The sequence below is a fragment of the Calonectris borealis genome, chromosome Z (genome assembly GCF_964195595.1).
Source record: "Calonectris borealis chromosome Z, bCalBor7.hap1.2, whole genome shotgun sequence".
Taxonomy (NCBI): domain Eukaryota; kingdom Metazoa; phylum Chordata; class Aves; order Procellariiformes; family Procellariidae; genus Calonectris; species Calonectris borealis.
The window spans coordinates 86048662-86072650 of record NC_134352.1 but is presented as its reverse complement, the minus strand read 5'-3'; the positions used below and the strand labels follow the sequence as shown (position 1 = coordinate 86072650).

Sequence of the window (23989 nt, the reverse complement as noted above, 5' to 3'; positions counted from 1 at the left end):
TCCCAGTCCCTCCCAGTGTGGCCAGCTCAGCCTGCGCCCACTTCGGTCCCCTCTTTCCCTGCTGATGAACATGACAGCTCTGCTGATTGACACCCACTGTGAGGGTACAGCGCTGGGTGTACAACCCGCCGCCGTCAGGAGCCTGTGTCAGGACTTCAGGCAAACAGATAAGGTCTAATTAGTGATTGTATATGCTTTAAATTATTTGATCACATTGTACTAGGTAGATAATGACCAGAAACACTGGAAGATTGTAAAATTAAGGCTCTTTTCTTGCAGAGAGATTTGAGAGGAAAATATGGGCAGATGTCTGATACATTCACTGTCTCTGCATGTATTTGTAAACAGAGCATAGAAAATGAAAAAAAAAAAAACCAACACAAAATGGTTCTCCATAAATGCAGTGGAGAAAAGGAAGTTAGAAAGCAGATCCCAAAAGAAGGAAAATGCATTAAATAGTCCTTTTCCTTTTCTCTTTCTCTTCTAGGAACTCCTTTACTAAAAAAATAAATGCTTAAAAACATGCTATCTTATGTGAAATGTGAATTAGAATTCACGTATAGAAACTGCCCCTGGAACTCAGCCAAGTGGCACCTTTGTTCTTTTCATCATCACTTTTATTTCTATTTTCCCACTCTTTTTCCTCTGCTCCCTCTTTATTGCTTTTTGGAGGTCTGGTTCTGCCTTGCTGAGCATCTGCAACTGTTGAAATCCTGGTAACTGCAGGATGTTGGCTTAATTTTTTAATTTTGTCCCATCTCCCTGGTCACACCCCTGGTTCTTTATCCTTTCTTCCTACCCACTCCCTCTCCATTTTGCTCTTTCGCTTCTCCTCCTGGACACGTCTCCGGCTCCTCTCCATTGCCCTTTGCATCCTCGGGGTCCTTCCCTGAGCCCCGCTGCAGCGGGGCCGATCTAGCCAGTGCTCGCCTTGAGGGTTGCATGTTGGTTTACTCAAATCGGGTAAGTTAGCCAACTCTTTCCCTCCACTCTTGAGTCGTCAGCTCCTCATCGGCTTTCATGGAGTCAGCGTCTCCAAAATCTGTAATTTTCTCGTTTCTCCCCAGCCTCTGTTGCATCTTCTGTGCTGGCGTGTCTTTCCATCCCTTCACCCGTGCATTCTCCGGACGCCAGCAGGGCTGGTGACGGCAGGCTCGTGTCTCGGAGAAGCACGACTAGAGTCGTGCTCGAGCCTGGAGCGCTGTCAGGGCAGGTCTCTGGTTCTCAAAGCCTCCCCTGCTCCCGTCCCTGTCACCTGGCGGAGGCTCATCCTCCCGTGCTCACATCCATGTGACCTGGTGGCTAAAAAAAAGGACAGAAAGAAAGAAAAAACCCCCAGATGGCACAGCCATGCCCAGCTGCATGTCACTCAGCTGTGCCGAAGGTTTTGCGTCTGACGCTGCTCTTTGATTCTGCCCATCTTGGCTGGTCTCACTGCGGGTGGTGCCAGGGATCCCGGGCATCCCCTTCTGCTTTGTCCTTCTGTAATAAATTCTTAAAAGCATTGAGGTCTTTCTGCTGTGCCCATCACTGTGGCCCATTGCTACTTAGTTATTATGTTTCCCTCTCTATGGATTTTTCTCTTACTCTGCTGTCTGCTTTGCTTTCCTCTTTTGGTTCCTCGTCCCTGGGGCTTCCTCCTGCCGTAGGTGGCCATCTCCCAGTCTCTCCTTAGCCACTCTTGGGTGTTCTCCTTTCCTTGCTCCTCTCGCTCTTCCTTTTCTTTCCCTGCTGCCTATTGGAAACAGTTGTGCTTTGGCGGGACCGTTCGGTGAGCTCTGCCTCCTGGTTGTCCGGGATCCCAAAGAGCGATGTCGTGTTAGAGCAGAGTTCACCTGCGGTTCCTGCCGGCTGGGATGGTGGCGATTGCTCTGCACTGCTCTGGTCGTGGTGCGGGACAGCTGCCTGATAAAGGCGAATGGCAGAAAGAAAGCAGAGTCTGAATAGAAAATCTCTGGGTCTATTTATGTTATTGTTGCTTTTTTAGAGTGTGTATTACTGCACAGGGATGACATAATGTTGTAATATTTTTTTTCTCTAATTTCGTTGACCCCTTTTTAACTTTGGGCGTTCACGAGATGCAGTACTCAGCAGTCCCATCTGGAAGACATTTTAACTGAACAGGATCTGCAGACTTAGAGGATTGTATAGGGTGGGATAAGGAAAAAAAGTCAGGCCGCTAATGTTTAGGGCATGCTGAGCGTAGGGCAGCTCTTTGTGCGAGCAGTGATTCCTGGTGCGAGCGGAACAACCAGTGCGCAGCCAATAGGTGGTTTGGTCCAGATTTCAGCGTTTCACCTCAAAACGAGCTGTGGTTTGTAAAGCTGGCACTTTGTAGTGGCTTTTGAGTCGACGTCAGTCTTTGCAAGTTCCTACTCGATGGCGTTTGTGCGAGCGAGAGGAAACCCAGGGCCCGGCGGGGCCGCGGCGTGCTCGGCTGCAGCGGGAGGGAACGAGGCGTCTCGCGTGTGCTGGGCCCGTCCCGCCCGAAACCTGCGCTGCACAGGGAGCACATCCACGCCAACACCCCGGTGCAGAGCCTTCACTGAGGGGCACGAGGTTACCGTCAATGAGCCTCCCTCAGCGAGGGCCTGATAAATTTCTTAGTAAATGTGAGCATAATCAAAGCCTGCGGCCCGGAGTCGGGTTTTCAGTGCACGACACGGTGCGTGCCGGAGAACTGGCGTCAATTAAAGGACGTGGCGCAAGACGCGATGCAAAGGCGTTGGGGGGGGGGGTGTGTGACCAGTCTCGCACCCGCGCTGGCTTTCCGCAGCACTAACCAAGCTTTGTCAGTAACCCCGGCCAGCCCCTGCCCGCCGTGGGGCGGCGTGCCGTACAGGTGGTTACCCTGGCTGCGTACACTTGTTTTTCACGGTGCACCGTGCACTTAACGGCTCAGCGGGACCTGCAATTTCATACCTCTCACGGGGCCGGAGGGTGGTTTGCATGTGCTTTTCTGTGTTGGGGCTCATATGGTCTCAATTACCATTTGATGGCAACGCCAGGCCCGAGGCCTTTCGCGTGTTTGTCCTGTGAGAAAGATCTGGAAGAGCCGACATCTGGTTTTGATTGCTGCAATTGCAGGTTGATAGAATAAACGCAGGGTGAGGTGGGTGGGTTTTCCTTCCGGCCCCTTCCAGGCCGGGCTGGTAATGTGCTTCACTGGCGGGGCTGCTCTTTTCATCAGCGCCCGCCGCCCCCGCGCCCCGCTCCTCTTCCTCTCCCCCCGCTCACCCGCAGCAACATGTGGCCGAAATTAGGGACCTGCGGCTTGAAAAGTGCCCTTCTGCTGGAAACCTGGAACAGGTCAGCCCACGGAAAGGGGGGTCTGCTCCTCGCGCATATTAAAGTACAGAATTTTTTTTTTTTTTTCTTTTTAAACTAAAAGCTGGGGAAATTCAACCCTAGCCTGGCAGAGCTGAGAGGAGTGAGGGCAGCAGCTGAGTGTGTCCCTCAGGTGATTCTAAAGGAAGGAATAGTGACTTTTTTTTTTAAAAAAAAAAAACAAAACTTAATTTTTAGTGTTGCTGGTGAGAGCGTTTCCCTCTGCGTGCTCTGGCTGGGGACCCTGCTGCTGCCCAGTGCCGTCCTCGGCCCGCACCCGTCTGCGGGGCCTCCTGTTCAGCCCGGCGTGGGTGGGGAGCTCCCGGGCTGCAGGGGCAGCGAGCAGCCTGGCCTGGGAGCAGCCCCGTCCTCGGAGTGCGATCAGGTGGTGACCAAGAAAGTTGTAATACCCGGGAGCGCAGGTGGCAGCGGTCGCTCCTTGGCTCGCGCGTGTCCGGCCCAGTTAGCAGCAGCCAAGAGGTACCACCGAGGCGGAGGTTGGTGGGAAGAGGCGGCATCGCATGGCCGGTGCCGCAGGCTCGGGGAGAGTCCTGCGACGAGCACTGCCTGCTTGGTCAGGTACCTAAAAGAGTTCTCCCCTCTGTGCGAAGCTGATATCTGCTAATGCGGAGCAGCTTGTTCCAGCGAGCAGGTTTATTCCTCCTGACAGCTCTGATAGCCAGTACGCTGTGCCATTTGGTAATGCACTTATAATTTAATAAATGTTCTCTTTGAGATCTTAATTTTAAAGGAGTTTCACCATGTATTTTAAAGTCTCTGGACTGCTGATTGATGGGTTTATTCTCTTCACAAATGTTTCCTTATAGCGGGTACCTATTTAAGTGGATTGCTCCGTATACGGAAATATGCTGCTCGCAGTCACGATTGTGTTTTACAGCCTGTGCTTTACATTTGTGCCATGCGTGCCAGGTAATAGATTTTCCCTAATTTCACCTTGCGTGTGAAGGCCGGGATGGGGCTGCCCCAGCCCCATTGCACCGACGCGGCCACTGGAGGGGTGCCCTCTCGTCCGGCCTGCCTTGCACAGAGCATCTCGAGAGCAGGAAAATGGAGACGCATTTCAATTTGAGGGGAAATTTGAAATCTTCTGGCAATGGGATAGCCAGTGCCTGAGAGCGGAGGGGAGGCGGAGGGAGTCGAGGAGAAGAGCCAAGACGGAAGGGGAAAAGACAAAATCTCTCGCATCTCCTTGCTGGGGCTGGGTTTGCAAACACCTGCAGCCAGCTGCCCCCAGCCAGCCTGATGGAGAGAGCCCGCGGGGGGGGGGGGGGGACGGCCCGCCCTGCAGTGCCGCGGTGCGGGAGGCATCTCCCGGTACTCGGCAAGGACACACATCCCCGCGGGTGATGTCTGCGAGGGGCGACCGCGTCCCTGACCCGTGGAGCTGGGGTTTCTCCCCCCCAGCCCCTGCCAGCACCAGCCAGCACACCTCCAGTTCACTCGGTAGCTAGTGTTATGACTTACTAATAGGCGTTTCCAAGGCCGTTTATCCCTTATTTGATAGGCTCCGGATCCCCAACGCTCGAGCGCGGCGCCGTGGGCAGAGAGCAAGCGCGTGGTCCATCCGGCCCGCGAGCATCCAGGGATGCTCGGCTCGGCTTGGCCAGAGGCCTCGGGGCAGCGCCTGCGGCATCGGCAGCTCTGCGAACCAAGTCTCTTGATACTGAAAAATGAAAGATGTTGGAAACGTGCTCCCAGGACAGCGAGCTTTCCGGAAGAATTGAAGAAGAAAAGGTGTTTGGAACTTGCAGGCAGGCTCCCAAAAATGGCAACAATGTGATAATTTTTTCATCATGTCATATTACAGAATGGCGTGTTTTTCCCAGATCATTATTCATCATCTCTTCAAACCTCCCAGCATGAGTCAGAGTGATTTTCTAAATTCAGGCTCTCTTTTAAGAATATTAACATCTTTAAATCTATAATATATTTTCTGTCAAATCAGAAAGTCACTTGTACACATCTGCGGTTTACTGTCTTTTGCCTTTTTGTAGACAGCATATTACCATTTTTACCATGCCATAAATTTAACCCGTTTTACTTTCACTATTCTGGATCAAGTTATTGGGTTGTTTTCTTTATCAACACTTACTCATGATAATTTATGTCTCTGCTTAAATGGGGTTATCGGTGCAATTCCTTCTTTGTAAAACTGTCTGGCAAACATTTTTGGACAGATTATTAATGTGATTAAATAATACACTTCTTGCTTTTTTTAAACACTGCTTTGTGGAAGAATGACAAAAAAACAGGGGCCAGTCAGAAATATTGTTCATCCAGTTAATCATCTCCTACGCTCTCTTTATTGCCTGTTGAAAACACTGCAGTCCCGATGATACAGAGGGAAACAAATCTGGAGACTTCTGCACATTTTATCATGAGAGGAATTTCCATGCGTGCTCTTAGCTAATGTCGTGATAACATGAGAGTCCCACTGTGATAAAAATCTGAAAATAATGAATATTTATGTTGAAAGAGTGATACTTCTTTAGGAAATAGAAAATTTTTTTAGAAAGCTACCCTATATCTCCTCAAATTCTTTCTGTGACTGAGTCTGTCACAGCAAAATGAGTTAATTTGCTTCAGCCCGGTGGCTTTCACTGTGTGAAAATTCAGCTGTAAAACCAACAGAAGAATAAATCAAGTATCTGTCTTTAGCGAGGAAGAGTTACACCCAGTTACATGACACTTTGTAAGCTGGCATTTATTTTGGCTATTTTTCCCGTCATTTCATGACCGCCAGCCTCCGGCCGCCCTCCCCTGCTCCTCCTGATGCTTTGCTTTCCTTCCCTTCTCGACCTCCAAGCTGAGCTGCGTGCCCCGGAGAGCCCGGGCTGGCACGTGCCAAAGCCTTCATTCGACATTTCATACAACTGCTAAGAACAGTAGAAAAGTCACCAAAAGTGTTCGACCCAGCCCGAATTGCTGCCTTATGTTGGCGTGCCTCTCCCACCGCTAACGGGGGGGATGGATCGCAGCTGCGGGCAGGTGAGACCCGCGGGCAGCGCCCTGCCCCTGCACGGGCATCCCCAGCCAGCGCCGCCCGCCGCAATGGTTTCTGTAAATTCACCCAAGTGGTGGCTGTGCCGGTTTTGGTTATGTCTGAAGTGTGTTCCTGCTGAGCCCCGTCGGCGTGGCGAGCAGCGCTGGCGCGGGGGCAGTTGCAGCTCAGGCTCCCTCCTGGAGACTCCGACCCCGCAGCTTTACGGTTCGGTCTGACAACAAGCAACGAAGCGAAGCAAACTCATAAATTAGGGAATAAGTCAGCAAGAGGCGTAAAATCCGTACTCGTTTTCGTTACAGTGCGTACGGGGAGCTGTTAGACCTTCATAACTCACGCTCTGCAGGTACTGCAGAAAGCTGAGGTGCAAAGCCAAATTTCCGTCGGTGGGAGGGGGCCCTTTCCGGGCGTAATTTTTGTTGAGCTGGAGTCATGTCTGGGAGCAGTTGGGCTGCATGGCTGCAGGAACGTAGGAAAAACCTGGCGTTAGGTTGCGGTGAATGTGTGTCGTCGTGAGCAGGAGGGCTGGCTGTGCGGGGAGAGGTGGGCGAGAAGGGACCGTCCCTGCCCTGGGGCAGGGGAGGGAGAGGTGGCAATCGCTCCTAAAATAGCGGGAGTGAGCCTTTCTTCATCTCATTTTTCCCGGGTAGCCGCGCTTACCGCGCGGTGGTTGGGATGCGCTGGAATCATTGCCTCGCTGATGAGGTCACCTGCTAGGTGTTCACCTGTCCCTTGGGAAACCTCCCCGGCAGTCAGGGCACTTTTGGGATACCTGTCAAGCCAGCGCAAGGGAAGAGAGCTGTAGCTGGCTCTGACCTTGCCACTGTACAAGCTAAGAACACACAGCGCTGACTGTTCTTCCTCTGAAATGCACATCAAACTTTTATGCAAGCCTCGAGCGCAGCAAGTAGGGGACAGCTGGGATCTACTTGGACAAGAGCAAGGCATGGTCACCTCTGGGTGGAGGGGCGGTGCTGGAGGGGCGGGGCAGGCACCGCCCTTCCCAGGAGACCCTCCCCGCTCTGTGGGTGCAGCCCAGAGAGAAAACCCTGTGCCAGGCAGCGGCGCGCGCCGCGTGAAAGGCCCTGAGCTGTTCAGTGTATCATGGTATAGCAGAATAGAGAAATCGCTGTACATTAAATACTGTGGCGCGGCAAAGCTGTTTTTTAAAGGCGCCCATTACGCCTCTGTCAGAGGTGTCAGAGCAGTGCCGCTGCTCTGCCATCAGCACGCACGCCGCTTTGTTTGGAAGTGCAAGAAGTGCCTGACGCATGTTGTATTAACGCACCGGCGTAGCCAGCGTGCCGCCTTAGACGTCCTCGCTGCTTTCCAACCTGTGCGCTCGCTTCTTCTCTGTCTGGGCACTGCGTATGTTCAAGTGCCCCTTTTTTTCCCTACCTGTCCATCTTTAATCTTTCAGCATTAAATCTGGCATTCAGATCTTTTCTGAAAACCTCTGCAATTTCTGTAGGGTTGTTCTCTGATAACTGCAGAACTTGTATGAAGCGTGTTTGAAGCCGGTGCGGGAGCAGCAGTGGGAGAGGGCAGGGTTGGGAAGGGGTGTTTGGGAGAGGCATCCCCTTACCCTCCTGCTGACCAGAGAGCGGAGGTTTGGGCTGATGGTTGCCTTGCACAGCTCTCCTTCTCCCCATCTCTCAGGATTTTCAAAAAGCCTCTTGCCTGTGTCCCCAACTTCCCCTCCCTTAGCTGAATCACAGCACTCCTCTTTGCAAGGTGCAGAGGGGCTGAGGTTTCCCCCGGCCCCAGTTGAAACCATCGCTAACGTCCCGCGCCAGCTCGCTTTCTGCAGCACTCAGCACCCTAAAAGGAGAGCTGATCTGAAAACAGCGGTGCTGAAGATGCTGGTGTTAGAGCAGCTGGTGCCTGTCCTGACAGAGGGGTGCAGGGACTGATCCTGGGGTGCCAGGACCCCCCAGTCCCTCACTGTCACGGTGGAGGCTGGGACGGCGGTGCCCGGCGACAGCACATGGCAGCCCTGCTCCAAAGTCTCAGCCCGGCACGGCACAGCGCGCCCAAGAGCTGGGTGCCCCTGCCTGGCCAGGGCCAGCCCTGCCCGCCCTCGTGCCGGCGGGCCGCAGGGTCTGGCTGTTACGTGGTACGTATTTGTACCTTTAATCCGGTTAAATGCTGACGCGGGGGTAGGAAGGTCACTCCTACGGTACCGGTGTCATGGCAGGTGGCAGCGATTGCGGCTGTCTCCCGCTCAGCGGCGCAGGCTGCTGGCTTCGCTGTGGGTTGGCTTGGCCGGTTGGGTGCAGAGTTGCGTTGTCTCCTGCCCTGCCGTCCCAGTAGTCTTCGGACTTTCCTGGGGCTGGCTGCGGCACCACAGGCCGTGGGGCATTTCTCCTTCTCCTGATGCCCCGCGCTGAGCGCCCCAAACCCACGTCGGTCTCGACTGAGGCGTAAGGCGCCGTACTAAAAAAAGACTTTTGCTTTGATTTGTAACGTCGGGCTTGTCCCGGACACCGAGCTGCTCTTGGCCCTGTCTGCGCGGGTGGCGTTCAGGCTCACAAAGCCAGGGGAGCTGCTGTACCGCCTGGCTGCGGTGCCGGGCTGCCTGCCTCCATCCCACCGCCCTGCTCCTCTCTTGGGCTCGGGGGCCCCGCGGCGTGCGGGGAAGTTACTCAGCATCCCGCAGCCCTCGGCCTTTTGCTCCCTGGGTTTTGTTTTTTGGGTGGGTTTTTTTGATGAGACCTTCGCTCCCACTGCCCGGGCTGGGGGATGCCGGCAGAGGAGGGCCGGGCGCTCTTCCCAGCCGTGCCGGCGGCCGTGCGTCGCTGGTGGATTTCTCTTCCCTTTCGCTGTGACCTGCGAACGTCGGAGCAGGCGCTCTGCCAATTTTGTGATCTGCTGCCTGCTTCAAAATGGAGGCAGGAAGGTATCCATTTTCATCAAGGAGATGACAGTGCTTCAGTCTTCCTGACCATCTGGAGAGAGGCACCTCCAGCGCAGAAACAAAGCGCGGAGGAATATAGAGAGCATATAGGCAGAGGGAATAAATTGCACTGTAAATAATAAATTACGCTTATCAGCCCAGACTGGTTTTGGGGGATTTTTTTGGTTGTGTTTTGTTTTTAAATGCTGTCCTGGTTGAACTAAACTGAAGCAAGAAATACAACCGATATTTTCTAAAAGGCAAGTTGGAGAAAGCTCTGGTGTATCAGTAAACAAATATAAGTAAATGAGTGTTTTGGCACACGTACTAAGTTTATTGCACAGACAAATACAATAAGTCCTAAGAAAGGAGGAGTTTTTCCCCTGATGTGTACACATGCTGTGTTGGTGGTCTTGCGTAGATCCAGGTTTTTAATAGTCCTTTCAAGCTTCTCTGGAAAGAGCTTGATCCATGGGAATTTAATATCCCAAGATATGTTTGTAATTTTCAGTGTTCTTGATAATGCTGTTTTTATAAATTTCATTTTTTTTTAGTTTGGGAAATAAAGTTTTTTACTTCCTTGCAGTGTTCTCAGTTTTGTTCTTAAGTGGGTGAAGTCTGTACGCTTTCATACAAGAAAATCAGCATTGTTTCAAGTTCCTGTTTATTTTAAGCTCCGTAATGCTCTAGGAAGAACATATGTACATCTGTTTGTTCATTTTATTTACAGAAATACATAGTTTGACAAATACCTTGCAAATATCCTTGTTTAAAGCTGGAAAATGTCAGGCTGGAGTTTCTTTTGAAGCTTAAAATTTATTTTCCAGTCACACATCTACTGAGGTTTTTGTGTTCTGAGAGAAGAGTTATGTGGTGTTGTGAACTGATTTATACTGAGCAAGGTAAAAACTCAATATTTCTTTCCTGCTTCCTGCTAAAGGCATACTAAATTAGTCTTTTTTCCTTAGGTTTATGCCCCGTCAGCAAGCACTGCCGACTACAATAGGGATTCACCAGGTTATCCATCCTCAAAACCAGCAGCCAGCACTTTTCCTAGCTCCTTCTTCATGCAAGGTAAGACGCGGCTTTCAAGAGGAAATCTATTTTGCATACATTTTCTGTGTTTGTATTTTGGTTTATACGTAGTCGAGACACACTGGAATATCATCTCGTGGTCTGTAACATTACCATTAAAATGAAGACCTGTACGTCTTCGTTTGACCATTATGCCTCTGCACATCTTGTTTTGATCCTGCAGCGAAGCAGCATAATGAATAACTTGCCAGCTTCTTGTCATCTGAGGTTCTTGAAGCATTTTTTTCCAGCGTGTGCATGCACACATATATTATGTATATACTAAATGCACATAAATTTGTGCATGTACTTTGTGCATTGTTGTTTTATGTTAATGAGAAAGATTTTGTCTTATGTAAAGTGTGCAGTGCTACAAGTATGTCTGTTTGCGTGCGTATGGAACTAGAGCAACCTTTTTACAGTGAAGCCGTTTCTCTCATTTGAGGATGGGTTAATAGTTTTCATGTACTCACTGCTACCGTGTTGTATTTCTCGCAACGATTACGTGCAAGTACAATGAAACTCAGTATAACTTAGTAAATAAGATTCCTAGGGTTTGGGAAGATCCACACACAATTTGAGTACTCATCTTTTGCCAAAATAATTAGCTTTTAAACACTTCTACATATACTCTGCTTTAGGCTAAGTAAAGGGTAAGTAAATCTGTTTAATTCAGCAGGACTGCTAGGCTAAAGTATTTGCAGGGCAAGGGATTGGTTTTTATTCTGTACAAATGTATATACACTTTCTGATTCCCACCCTTAGGAAAAAAAAAGCAACGACCCACTTTTGTGTCCCCACCACCTGAAGGTCATGGGCGCTGCGCAGCGTCCCCGGGGATGGCTCAGCTCCCTGTCTCAGGGTGACCGGGCCATCTCCTGCGGAGCTCTGCCCCGTCTCCGGCCCTTCGTTCGAGGATGCGCCTGTCTGGGTTTCCGTTAGGCAGCTGCTGCGTGAGGACGAGCTGGCCGCCTGCGGAGGAGCAGCGGCAGGCAGGACCGGCAGGGATGCGGGCGGGAAGGACCGCTGGGCCCTCCTGTCCCTGGTCCGGGGCTCAAGCGCTGCGAGCAGGGGTTCTGCTGGTCCTCCACCAGCCCTGGTGGGTCCTCGTGGGAGGGAAGAGGACATCGTTCAAAGCACTTGACCCCCTTGGTCACCTCCTGTGGTGGGGGATCTGCATCTGGACCATTTCCCGAGCAGTGGGAAGTATAGACCATGACTGAAAAGAAAGCGGTGCTCTTGGCTTAAAACATGAATAAATACCGCCCAAAGAGCAACCTGCTATGAAACTCCTATGGAGTTATAAAGCTGGGGATTAATAGACTTCTAATGATATCAAATATTTACCCTTTGTAGTTCCTAGCCATTCTGCGGTTTTAAATGATATCTTCTCGCAGATTTGCAGTGAAGACATAAATCTCAGTTAAATGACTGTTCAAACAGCCATGGGAAGGTGATGCTGGAAGTGCTGCTGCTGCCGGGGTGTTTGAAGTGTATAAATAAGGCAGGGCTGTAGGTGAGACATAATAATTTTTTATTAGACCAATTCCTGTAGTTTGAAAAAGCCGACAACTTTTCCAGCCCACATGCCCGTCTTTCAGGTCTGCTGATCATGATGAAAAGTTACCTTTTTTTTCTTTTTCTTGTTAACGCATTGGCATTCTTCCAGTAGAAAATACATTTCACTGCATTATTATAATTCCATTTCAGCATGTCTAGTTAAATGCAAAATACGCAACCAACTATTTTACTTAACAAAATTTGGGGAGCCCTTTTTATACTCTTCAGTGCACATTGTACCTCGGCAGTGAACTGGCCTGAAGGATGAACGCTGTGCTTAGGAGATGCAGAGAGACACGCTGTGAAATCCCTAAAAGGAGAAACCATACAAGTGGTGCTACTCTCTTTTTAAACAAACAAAAAAAAGCAACAACAAACATCTCAGAAAATTTTCTGGATGTGGGAACATTCAAAGTTCAGGAATTGTCTGATCCATTTACCAAGTCGAGGCCTCTCCAAAGCTCGTTAGCCCATCCTCATTCTGTAGGCTTCAGTGTATTTCGTTTCAATGTTCAGACTTTTGTCTCTGATGAGATTTGTTATAACGGAGTTTATGTACTTGAGTTTATGGTACCAGAGCAGGAATAAAGCAGCAGGAAACTTTCGAGCCGAAGTGATGTGATTGTAATGAAGCATTGAGGGATGACACGAATATTCACCGTTGCTCAGTCCAGCTTCATTTTTATTGAAGTACATGGCTTTATGCGAAAGCGGCGTAGCCCTGTGCCCCGTTAGGGTCGTTAGGATGGAGTTTGCAGAGGCACAAAGCCGTCGGCCAGCGGTGTTCCCCTCCTGTGTTACAGATGGCCATCACAGCAGCGACCCGTGGAGCTCCTCCAGCGGGATGAACCAGCCCGGGTACGGGGGCATGCTGGGCAACTCTTCTCACATCCCCCAGTCCAGCAGCTACTGCAGCCTGCACCCGCACGACCGCTTGGTAAGGCGCGGGCGCGGGGGTTGCACGGCGGGGGGGCACGGCTTGCGGCGGGCGGCACGTCGCAGCGACCCGCTCGCGGCACGGACACGTCTTCAAGTTGCGCCACTAAAACGTTCTCCGCGCGCCGTTGTGAGTTCCCAACTCTGCAAAAACGAGAAATCTCAGAAAGCTTTGCCGTAGAGATTTTTATTCAGGCTCTGCTGAGGGAAGGAAAGGTTGAAGCTGGAGGGCAGCGCAGCCTGGGAAGCTCTCGGGAGCGGAGGTGGCTGCCTCTGCCTTCGGGAGGGCGGCGGTTAGCTCCTGCCACAGCTTCACCCTGCGTGCGGTACGTGCGTCCACTGAAGATCACCACCTCTGTACAGACTCTCCTAGTGCGACTGGGAAGGGAAAAGAGGGGAAAAAAAAGGTCACTCAGGCTGTTCCTTCAGCCGAGGTCGCGAGAAGAGGGTTGAGCCCATGTTTGTACCCTCCGCTTGTCTTGTGGCCGCCAGCCTGCCGATGAGCTGCAACGCCTGTGCTTTTTGGTGTTTATCATTTATGGCAGCCAGTGTCCTTTGCTGGTCTGAGTTTACAGATAACTATCTAGCATCAATTTTCTGCTTTAAAAAAGGGAGTTTTTTTATTTTCTCCGGTACATCCTGATCTCTCGCAGGAGGAAGTTGCTGGGACCGATTCCATCTATTGTATTGGAATAGAATAAAATTGGAATTAAATCTGGTCTGAGTACATCTTAGAGGATATTCACCTAATATCACGACTGAATTGATTACGTAGAAATAACACTGGATTGCATCAATTCAGTTTTTTTGGGCTTGTTTTGTTTTTAAACAGCTAAAGTGAAGTAATTTTCTCAAAATGTGTGAAACATCACAAGTAATGTTTTTCTGTTCTGTACCTCTACTTTTCATTCTTGAAGACCATTAAAAGGGAAGAGTAATGAGGAGTACTGGTTTTAAGGGAGGAATGAGTCCGTTGCTGTAAAGTCTTGCAGAACCATCTTTTGGGGAATAAGAATAATTAAACTCACTCTTGCAAACTGAAAATTAATTTGCAAAACAAATCTTTAAAGTCTCACATTTAATGAGGTTAGCACACTGCTATGTAAAATTAATAGGAAGTCAAAAGCAAAAGAAATTGCCTCAAAAACTGCTTAATCATGTCCTTATAAAAGGCGTAATTAAGGACTAAGCAAACTTAACGTTGCTCTGAAGTGACAAGCATATATAATAAAAATTGAGCATAACTTTTAAAACCCAATTTAATCTAATTTGTTATCTACACTGGTACTCATTCATCAGAATTAGGTGGCTTTTCATGATATCAGCTCAGGGTAGAGGTAAGACAGCTGAATGCCTTCATGGGGCAAGTCTGCAAACATTTTTGTATTTAATATTTAAATATTTTAGTTTACCTTGATTCTGAATTTCTTGGTTTTGTATCATGTAGGGGTTTTATGAAGGGTTAAAATATTTCTGCAATGTAAATAGGTAGGGATATTCCACCTAAACTCCCCAAAACGTTTTTCTATGTGGGTATTATTATATTTATCCTGAATTTCAGAGGTGGTGAGGACCACTGATACCAGTTTGAGTTGCAGGTGTTCAGTGCTGATGATGCTCATATTAATCATTTATTATGTATGGACTGGCAGAGCCTTCTATATTTCAGGTGGCACTGGGACAGAAGGCAGGCAGTGATACTTTAAATAAACTGTGTAATTTCAGCTGGAGCATCAGTGGGAGGTCAGCAGTTTGTGGTCAGCTAGAGCATCCATGAGTGGTCAGCTTGTCGAGGAAAGTTTGAGTGATTTCAGTTCAGTTCCCTGCAAAGGTCCTTAACTTCTCAGTGACCTGTAGAGAAAATACGTATAGCAAAAGAAAGAAAGAAGAGCTGTTGTTTATTATTTTTACTTTCTAGGCATATCGGTGATTTTCTAAACAGATGCATTGAATACAGAGGACAGTTCTCCACTAAGCTATATTCAGATCCCATGTTTTTCCTAAAGTGTTTGGCAATAGTGGTTTGACGTCTCCCCCCGTGAAATGAGAAAATCCCAAACCAGCACTTGGATACGTGTTGTGGAACAGCCGTTTAGCAGGGGAGATGGAGTCACTCGTGTTCAGACCGTTGACCTAAGCACTCCTCGTTTCTCCATCACATGAGAAATGCTGTTCAGCTGTGCCATTCCAGCCAGTCGGGTTTGGGGCTGAAGTCCTGGAGTGGTTTATAATGAGTCAAAGCCTGAAAATGTTACTCAGACCTCAGTCACAGTTGATGGTCATTTTTCCATGGATAAGAAAAATAGGTTTGGGCTATGTTGTTTACATTCTTGGAGGTAACTTTCAAGTATTCAGTTACTTGGCACTTAATTACAAGAAATCCTGTGAAAGTAATTAAATAGTACAAATGAAGGGAAGGATGTTTTCAGCCAGCTTACTCTGCACCACCCAGGGAGGCAGAGGGCACAGAGATGATCTGGCACTAACGTCAGTGCCGTGATCCTGGGCCAGGGACTGCCGTGTGTCTCCAGCTACCCCTGTTTCTGAGGAGGCTTTGTACCAGAGTCTCCAAAACCTAGAGGTCTTCTGCAGGACGACTTCCCTGCTGGGGGCAATGCTGTGATAGAGAGAAAAGCTGGGCATGTTCTAGGACCTGTCTGCACACAGTGTCTTACACTGGTCAAGAAAAGACTGTTCAACAGTGACAAACGGCACTAATGTAAGCCAGGTTTATAGTAATGCAAATTCAGCAAAACATTTGACCACAGCAGTGTTGTGTCACAGTGAGGAAGGTTTGTGTGGATCCAGCCATATAGCTACAAAAGTCTTCTGTGTGCTGTCCAGACGCTTGTCCCACACTTGTTTGGAGAACTTGATCTGTCGCATTTTCGATTGTCTGTCGCACAGGCACTGCAATGGCAGGGAAAATCGATCCAGTTGATTACCTGGGGTGCGGGTGGTTTTCCTTATGGCATGTTTTGTAATACCAGCCACACACATCTTGTAGTCAGATCTTGGTTTTGATGCCAAAAGCAGTGTGGGGTTTCTGCCACTTCCCTTGGAAGGCTTCTCCTCCAGCCAATAGCTGTCGCTGTCGGAAAGGTTTGCTTGGTACATCACCTAACGTTTCTTCCTTAATTTCTTCTCATTACACCTCTATGGTACCATCATCAGTTATGAGGATAACTGATGGATATTTATCCATATCAGATAGGCGTATGCTATGTCTCCTCCAGAAGATGTCAAGCTAGGGTAGAAAAATACGCTCCCTGCTTAGTCTTAGGGCAGCATTCTGCTTTTCTCGGTTGGGTGAAGTACGGCAGCACTTGGGACGGGCAGTGAGCAGCCTGCTGCCTTCCGTGTTCTCAATAGTTAAAATATTTCCTTTTTTTTATCCTTTTTGCCACAGAGCTACCCATCACACTCCTCAGCAGACATCAATTCCAGTCTTCCTCCGATGTCCACCTTCCACCGCAGTGGCACAAATCATTACAGCGCGTCCTCTTGCACACCCCCTGCCAACGGGACGGACAGTATCATGGGTGAGTTGGGGTCGGGCACTGCGGCTGCCGCCCGAGGCTCCCCCTTTCCCTCCTGTCTCCACTCGCATCTGCTTCAGTGCACCGTGCTAGCGCCGAAGGGCTGAAATCAAGGCGGAGGGTTATTTGATGGTATATCCCAGTGTGCGGAAGGACTAGCTTCTTGGTTCAGCAGGTGCAGAGAGATAGCAAGAATTTCATGGAAATAAGTACATCAGAGTTGACCTTTGCCTCCTTTGCTTATGCATTTCACTACTACTACTTCTTTTTGTGAGTTAAATATCATTACAGCAAAGCGCTTTGCTCCAAAGTTTGTATGGAAGACATTGCACCTGCTAAGTGCCTGATCCCGCTCATTTTGAAGTCTGATTTTATTGTCTTTAGTGATTTAATTGCCTGCAGTGCCGTGTGAGGTGATACTTGTGTATCACGACGTTCATCCCCTTCAGTTCTTTGCTAGGTTTCCACGTGGTGGGGGGAAGCGGCGATGGCGGCGTGTCCCTATAAGGGAGAGAGCCGCCTCTGACGTTGCTGAGAGTGACTCTGTAAATTAAGAGCCTGCCTCTGTGTACTTAAATATTTGGCAAATACCGGTTCATACTTAAATACAGGAAATAAAAAAATATTGCTTTGCCTGTATCTCAAAGAGCAAATAAAGCTAATTAAATAATTGGTAAATAGGGAACACATCGCTGGACACATGTTTCGGATTACACACGTGATTCTGTATTGAATGACTGCGAGCAGGACTAATGCAGTAAGAATGGAGGGTGGGTTCAAACATTAACACATGGGCATCATATTTTTCAGGGTCTCTGAACAAAGAAGAAACTAAATACAGTCTCTTCTTAATTTGTCACTGTCTGAGAAAAATGTATCCCATTTCAGGATAGCATTTCTGTGCTCAATCTTGCCATTCCATTGAGAGTTCTTCCTTTACAACATATTGCTGCTTCTGTGCGCGTGACATAGGAAAATCACTCTCTCTTTCTCCCTCAAAATAAGTGTAATAGAGTCAAATTTAACTCACCCGTCTTTACACCAGTTATGCAGAAACCTTACAGGTAACATTCAGGGATGGAAAATCTTGCAGAGGGACATAACAGGTAGGAGTGCGAATGCAGTCTCCTGCCCCTGCGCCTCTGGGAGCCACCCAGAAAAGTGCTTAAATTTCCCATGTAAAAAATGCATCCAGATTTTCATCTGGATTCATCTCCTGAAAAACCCAGTGTGTGAATCAGAAGAGCAACAATACAAAGATTCAGATTTTTTTAGCAGCTGTAAATATTCAGCAAGTAGTACTGTTGAGCTATGTCTGAACCGAGGGCTGCAAAAGTATTTCTTGGATCTCGATGCAAGTCCTATTCTCCTCCTCTGAACCTCCCCTGAAGTCTGGGCACGCACTGTCTTTTCCCTGATTTTCCCAAGAAAGCCGCTGGAGCTGGTCCAGCCGGGAGCTGATGCGCTTCCATCCCGGTCCCCGGGCGAGGTGTCCGGGGAGCGCGTTGCCGTAGCCCCGCCGTGCCATCCCTGCCTGGGGACACTGGCCACAGCGAGCAGGGCTCGAGCAGGTGGGCTGCGTTCCCGATGGTCGTGCAGCAGGGAGAGAATCCCTTCAAGGGACTACAGGACCGCATTGGCGGTGGTTAATTTTATGCTAAGCGTTGGCTTTTTATTTTCAAAGGTCTGAAGCAGTGCAGTGTTTAAGCAACCAGTTATTGAGATAGAGCGCCTTTAGCATATGCTGTACGAGTCTATCGTATCCATCTGATGCATGTATTAATCCCGCTTGCTGCTTTCACTTCTAATGACATGTTGTTTGTATGACATTATGCACTGTGACATGCAGCTTTTCCAGGAGAAACATTATGTGCATTTCCCCTTGAGGCACTGGTTTCACAGTAATTTTATTACCAGAGCAGTCACATAATACTGCACTGTATATTTTACAAGAATGTTAAGCTTCCAGTTACAGGAGGGTGGTGAACTGTCGCGCAGTATAAGAAGAATATGACTTTTATCCAGCAATGTCACTTCCTCATAATTTGGGAAGATCATCAGCTGTGAATACTGAGATGGTGCAAGTTTTTCCACTCTTCTTAACATAGAAACATAATTTCCAGTCTGCTGTTTCAGAAAGCCCTATTCCATCAGAACAGCGTGAGTTTGTACTAGAATTTAAACTATAAAAAGTCTGGCTGGAATTCTCTAGTAGAAGGCTCCAGCCTATCGGTTACACTAGATGCTTTGCTAGATATAATTATACTCGCTGAGATACAGATTCCTGGAAGTTTATTCAATAATCTAAGATTTACAATCAGAATCCCACCAGAAGGATGTGAAAAGGCTGTACTTCATCATTCTGTCCCATTGCCTTCCAGTGCAGAATTGTTCTTCGCAGAAACATGCTGAGAAAGTTTTAGGAGATTAACTGTAACAATAAACACGCTCTTCAACAGAGTTAGAATCAATCCATCAAAAGGTTGCAGTCTTTCACGATGTCTTCAGTACATTAATAGTCTTGTGAGTGGGGGAATAGCTCACAAGTAAAAGCGACAGCTTTTGCGGTGCGTTTTCAAGTCCTCTTTTACAGTCCTGTTCCCAAGTTATCTTTGTCTTCTGCATCATGCCAAAATTTGCTGATGCTTCGTGTCAGTGGAGACCTGCCTTCTCAAGTGGGCAAGCCAGCGTTCAGGCTCACGTGTGCGGAGTTGTATTCTCTAATAATAAATGCATTTAGGGCAGTTTGAGGAGATAAAGGCTAGCATAGGTAGGTAAGAAATGCTGTACTGCTTCAGACAGGTGGTCCATCTCGCTTAGAGTTCAGTGGCAAAACGTGATCCTGGCCATTTCTGCAGCTCCTGCCCTTCGTACTGCCCCAGCACCCAGGGCTGTCATCTTAGTGAGGTTGGAGGGGACATCCCTGCCTGGTTCTTCAAGCACCTATTTATGGACCTGTTGCCCACGCAGTTGTCTAATCCCCTTTGAACCTGCTGAAGCTGTCTGCTTGCATGGCTTCCCCTGCCTGCAGGCTCGCTACCTGCTGTGTGGATATGGACTTCACTTACCTGTTTTGATTTCTTTTCCTGGAAGTTTCATTGAGTGGTCCCTTGGTCTTACCTCAAACCTTTGTCCACCATCAATTAATTACTTGCAACCTTTCTTGAAGTCTGGATTTGGCTACTTCATTCAATTAAAGCCCATTGCAGACTTGGATAAACTGTGCCCTTCCAGATTTGGGGGAGTTTCATGGCGTTCCTTGCGCCAGGTTGTTCAGTGTTTTGCATAAGAACTTGAAAACATCTGTCCTTGTACAGACCCAAAGCTCATCTATGCGACAGTCCTGTCTCCAGCAAAGACTCTAAGGATTTCCCTAGGAGGAATATAAAAGCAAAGCAAGCATATATGATATTTTCCCAGTCGTTCCAGCACTGGGTGAGTATTTAGGAAGCTTGAGTTCATTCTTCTCCACGAAGTGACCCAGCCTTTCCTGGAGGCTTGGCCTGGCACAGTGACGTTACACTTACGTTTGTGAAATGGTGCTCCTCCTCTTTCATTTTGACTCTGCTCCCTCAAGACCCGATGTAGTCCTCCCTCCATCTCATGTTGCCCTAAGCACAGATGATAGCCTTTCTGCCCTGTTGTTTGGGCTTATGTAGCCTGCGTCATACCCCGCTGTGGTGGTCCCTTTTCCAAGCTGGAGAATCCACATTTATTGAGTTCGTCCTCTAAATGAACCACCCTCTGCTTTTTCTGACTTCTCTTCACTTCTTCTGTTCTGTAGACCTTGATGCTCTTTCTTGATGGACTTGCCAGATCTTTGCTCCGTATCCAAAACAGAGGTGTGTCGTGAATTCATAGTGGGACATAATGGGCTTCTGGGTTGTCTCTGCTCTTTGCCCAGTCCTTGCTCATTATTGGGGTTTTCTTGGGGGGCAGCGAGGGGCTGGTTCTGCTGCTTAACCATCAGCTCAGGTTGTCAGCTAATTAGTCACTGTAGCTCTAGGTTTTCTCCTCTTTCTGGACTGCCTGTTAGGTAACGGAGAGCCTGCTTGTGTGTGTTTATAGCATAAGGCTTTTTTCCCCCCGTGTTTGTTGCCTGGCGTTTCTTGTGCATGTATGGCATTTATTGCCCAGCAAGTTAGTGTTACAAGAGCTGCTCTTTACACATAACATTAGATGTTATTTTCCTGAATCAGGATCTTGCCACACGTCGCAACCTCGGCGTATGCCACGTCTTTTCCAGGCCATGTATGAGTATGTTGAACAGTACAGAACTGCACAACTGGGGATTTGCTGGTAATACTCCTCCCTTATAAAGCTAACTATTGATTCCTGCTCTTGTAGTCTCTCTCTTAATCAGTTCTTAATCTGCAAGAATATCCTCACTTCCCTGTTATCTGAAGGCAGTTTAGTTTCTTTAAGAGCCTTCGGGAGGTGGCTTTGTTGAAAGCTGAGGGTACAAATGCGTGATATTACTGGATCTCCTGCATCAATGTGTTCATCATGGTTTTGAAAGAATTTAGATTTGCAAGACATGCTTTCCTCCAAAAAAGCAGTGTTGGTTTTGCAATGGGGTGTATTTATCCATACGGATGTTGCTCTTTGTTATCTTTCCTAATAGAGAAATCAGGTTTAAAATCTGGTGGCTCTTTGAATTCACAGAACTTCGTTTTCAGTATTGGTTTTTAATATTTTCTAACTTCTTTACTTCAGCACTAGGCTGGTCTAAGCAGTCGGTTTTACACTGCGGTTAGAAGTTAGACGATTTTGTGCGAGTTTCTTGAGAGCTCTTAGAAACATCATTTGGCTCCTCTTTTATTTTTCTTTTTATTGATTTATTTTAAAGCCTTTCCATTGATGCTTCAGTTGGAGCCAATTTTTCTGACTAATTCCTTGTAAAATATCATCTGTCCCATGGCAAGGCAGATGAAAATAATCTGTTTAGCATTTCTTCTATTACCCTTTTTTTCCTTGAATTCTCCTGTTGCATCTTGGTTGTTTGCAAGTCCTACCAACTCTCCATTGTTGTCCTTATTTCCGATGGGCTTGAAAAAGCTTTTAATATTAACTTTTAAGCCATTAAAAATAGTTCTTTCAAAGTATTTTTTTGGTCTTACATGTAACTTGCATTAAATATTTGCTTAAGATACTCCATCTTGCTCAACTCGTACATCTTATGGTTTTCTTCCAAAAGCTGAAGGGAAGTGGAGGAGCACTTGCTGGATGTGATGAAAGCCTTTTGTTTAGGTAGGATCAATATCTTTCTGCATTCTACATTTTTTTTTTGAAAACCATCTGAGGATCAGTTTTACCCAGAGGTGAAGAGCGAGTCTGAGACCCTACCATGGTGACCCTCAAGTTATTTCAGAGTTCGTTCAGCCGGGGTTTGGCGCACTCGCCGCAGGTTACCTTGCAAATGCCCCTGCCGGGAAGATTTGTAGGGCTGCTGTGGGAGCACATCCATGGATTTCATCAGGTTGCTCTTCGGTGCAGGATGACGAATCTGATGCCAGCTGGGCTGGGCTGCAATCCTTATTAAATTACTATTAAATTTCTTCACCAAAAGGGTCGTCAAGCATTGGAACAGGCTGCCCAGGGAAGTGGTTGAGTCACGATCCCTGGAGATATTTAAAAGATGGGTAGATGTGGCACTTAGGGACATGGTTTAGCGCTGGACTTGTCAATGCTAAGTTAATGGTTGGACTTGATGATCTTAAAGGTCTTTTCCAACCTAAACAGTTCTATGATCCTATGATTCTTCCCTGCAACTCTTCCCCGCCAGCCGCTCGCGCACGAGGTGCGGGGTCTGCATCTGTCTTCACGATGCATGTCCCAGCCTAGTCCAGGTAGTTCTTGCTTTTCATATAAATTTTCTTCCATTCTGGGTGCTTTTCAGAGCTCGGATAACTATCCCGATGGTTTAAACCTGACAGTTGTAGCGCACACCGAAGCTGTCAGCTAAGCCTGTCCCTGCTCAGCCTTTGGGGCGTCAGCAACTGTATTTAAATAGTGTTTCATTGAAGCCGGTGGTAAAGTGATGGACCAACAACTGTGCGGTATTAATAGAAACAGTTGATTATATTCCATAGCCGTTCGCAGTGCAAAGCAGCACTGTACATTACCTTTCTCTGTAGCGATACCCTGGGTTATCTTTTCCTGCGTTTGAGGTCTGGTTCTTATTTCTGTAGTGCCCCGTCCCAGGATGATGTTAGTTTTGTCCCATTGCTCCCGAAATCTTTGGGCTCTTGCAGCAGATGCTCCTTGATGTGTTTCTTTTTAAGACTTCAGTTTTCTGTTCTTCCTTCAAATATGGGGTTTTCTTTAGAGACCTGCAGGTTTCAGTCATGACCCTTACATTACCAGAATGATAGCTAAAGCAAATAATAATTTACATTTAAAACCATTAGTGATGTAAGAAATAAAAACATACATTAACAAGTTAGCTGTATTTAAGTAATCCCAGTTATTTTCGGGACATGAACCCTTTCAGAAGATCTCTGTCTGCTTATGTTTAACTTAGTCTTTCATGCAGAAAGTGCCTCATTTGCCCATTTTCTCCTCTGTCCCTGAGACCCAAGCCCAGGAGCGCTGGAAGTGGGGCGGCCGGCAGCTGGGACGGAGCCTCAGCCCAAACGCGCTCCTCCCTCCGCCTCTGCCTCGGGGCTTTGCAGCCTGCAGCTCGGCGCCGTCCCCAGCTGGGGTGGTGCCCGGGGCTGGTGGTCAGTAGCCCCGATGGATGTTCTTCTCCGTGAATTTGTCTAGTTCTTTTTAAATCTATTTATATGTTTGGTCTTTGCATACCTTAAAGCAATGAGTTTCCCCATCGAACTGGATACTAGTGAAAAAAAAACACAAACCCTTTTTTGGTTTGTTTTAATGGGTGGCTTTCAGTTTTTATATGGGGAGAGCAACGAATAATGGTGCAAGCTTGCCTTCCCCGTGTTGCAAACCTCGACTGTATTGCTTTTCAAGCATCCCTTTCCCAGTGAAGCTTCCTCTTCTCTGCAAAAGGGAACTTTGCACACTGCTGCCTGTCCTCGAGGCTCTCCCTGTATGTTTTCCAGGCCTACCGCATTAATTTGTCTTCAAAGTCTTTCAGGAGAAGTTTAATACTCCGTATATCTGAAGAATTCCTTTGTTCTTAGCAGTGACTAATATAATACGTGGCCCAGCTCAGCGCTGTCAAGTTTCTAAGAGCACGTGGAGCAAGACTGTGGTCCCTGCATTTGCTTCTCCCGCAGGACCGGTATAGCTTGTCTCATTAGGAGAAACCAGCCTTCAGACAGACAAATGTAGGACTTAATTTTAGAATAATGTAGTTAGAGTCACTTAGAAAAAGGAAAAAACAATGCATGATTTACATTTAGATTCACAGTTCACTTCAGAGCGAAGTAACTGAATTTCTGGACATCTGCCTGGTATTATTCAAGTCGCGAACCTTTAGGTTGTGATTTACAACATTAAATTACCCTGATAAGTTGTATCCCTAGCTGACACCGCCTGTTCTATCTGTCTTCGCATTTCTTTATATATCTTTCTTTATACATCTTGATGCCTAATTTCAAACTGAGCTGAGATCACAAATAAGCTGTCATTGGCAGATGAGCACATTTTCAAGTGTACAATAATAAA

At 47.7% G+C, this 23989-nt stretch overlaps 1 protein-coding gene across 13 annotated transcripts in view; it reads left to right on the top strand.

Moving 5' to 3' along the window:
- The window catches only part of TCF4 (transcription factor 4), a 235940-nt gene that overhangs the window by 181262 nt on the left and 30689 nt on the right, over nucleotides 1-23989 (top strand). For all 13 annotated transcript variants that reach the window (XM_075137536.1, XM_075137542.1, XM_075137541.1 and 10 more), the window contains 3 exons: nucleotides 10214-10319; nucleotides 12683-12816; nucleotides 16225-16357. In XM_075137536.1, coding sequence (XP_074993637.1) covers nucleotides 10214-10319; nucleotides 12683-12816; nucleotides 16225-16357 — 373 coding nt within the window. The remainder of the gene's footprint in view (nucleotides 1-10213; nucleotides 10320-12682; nucleotides 12817-16224; nucleotides 16358-23989) is intronic.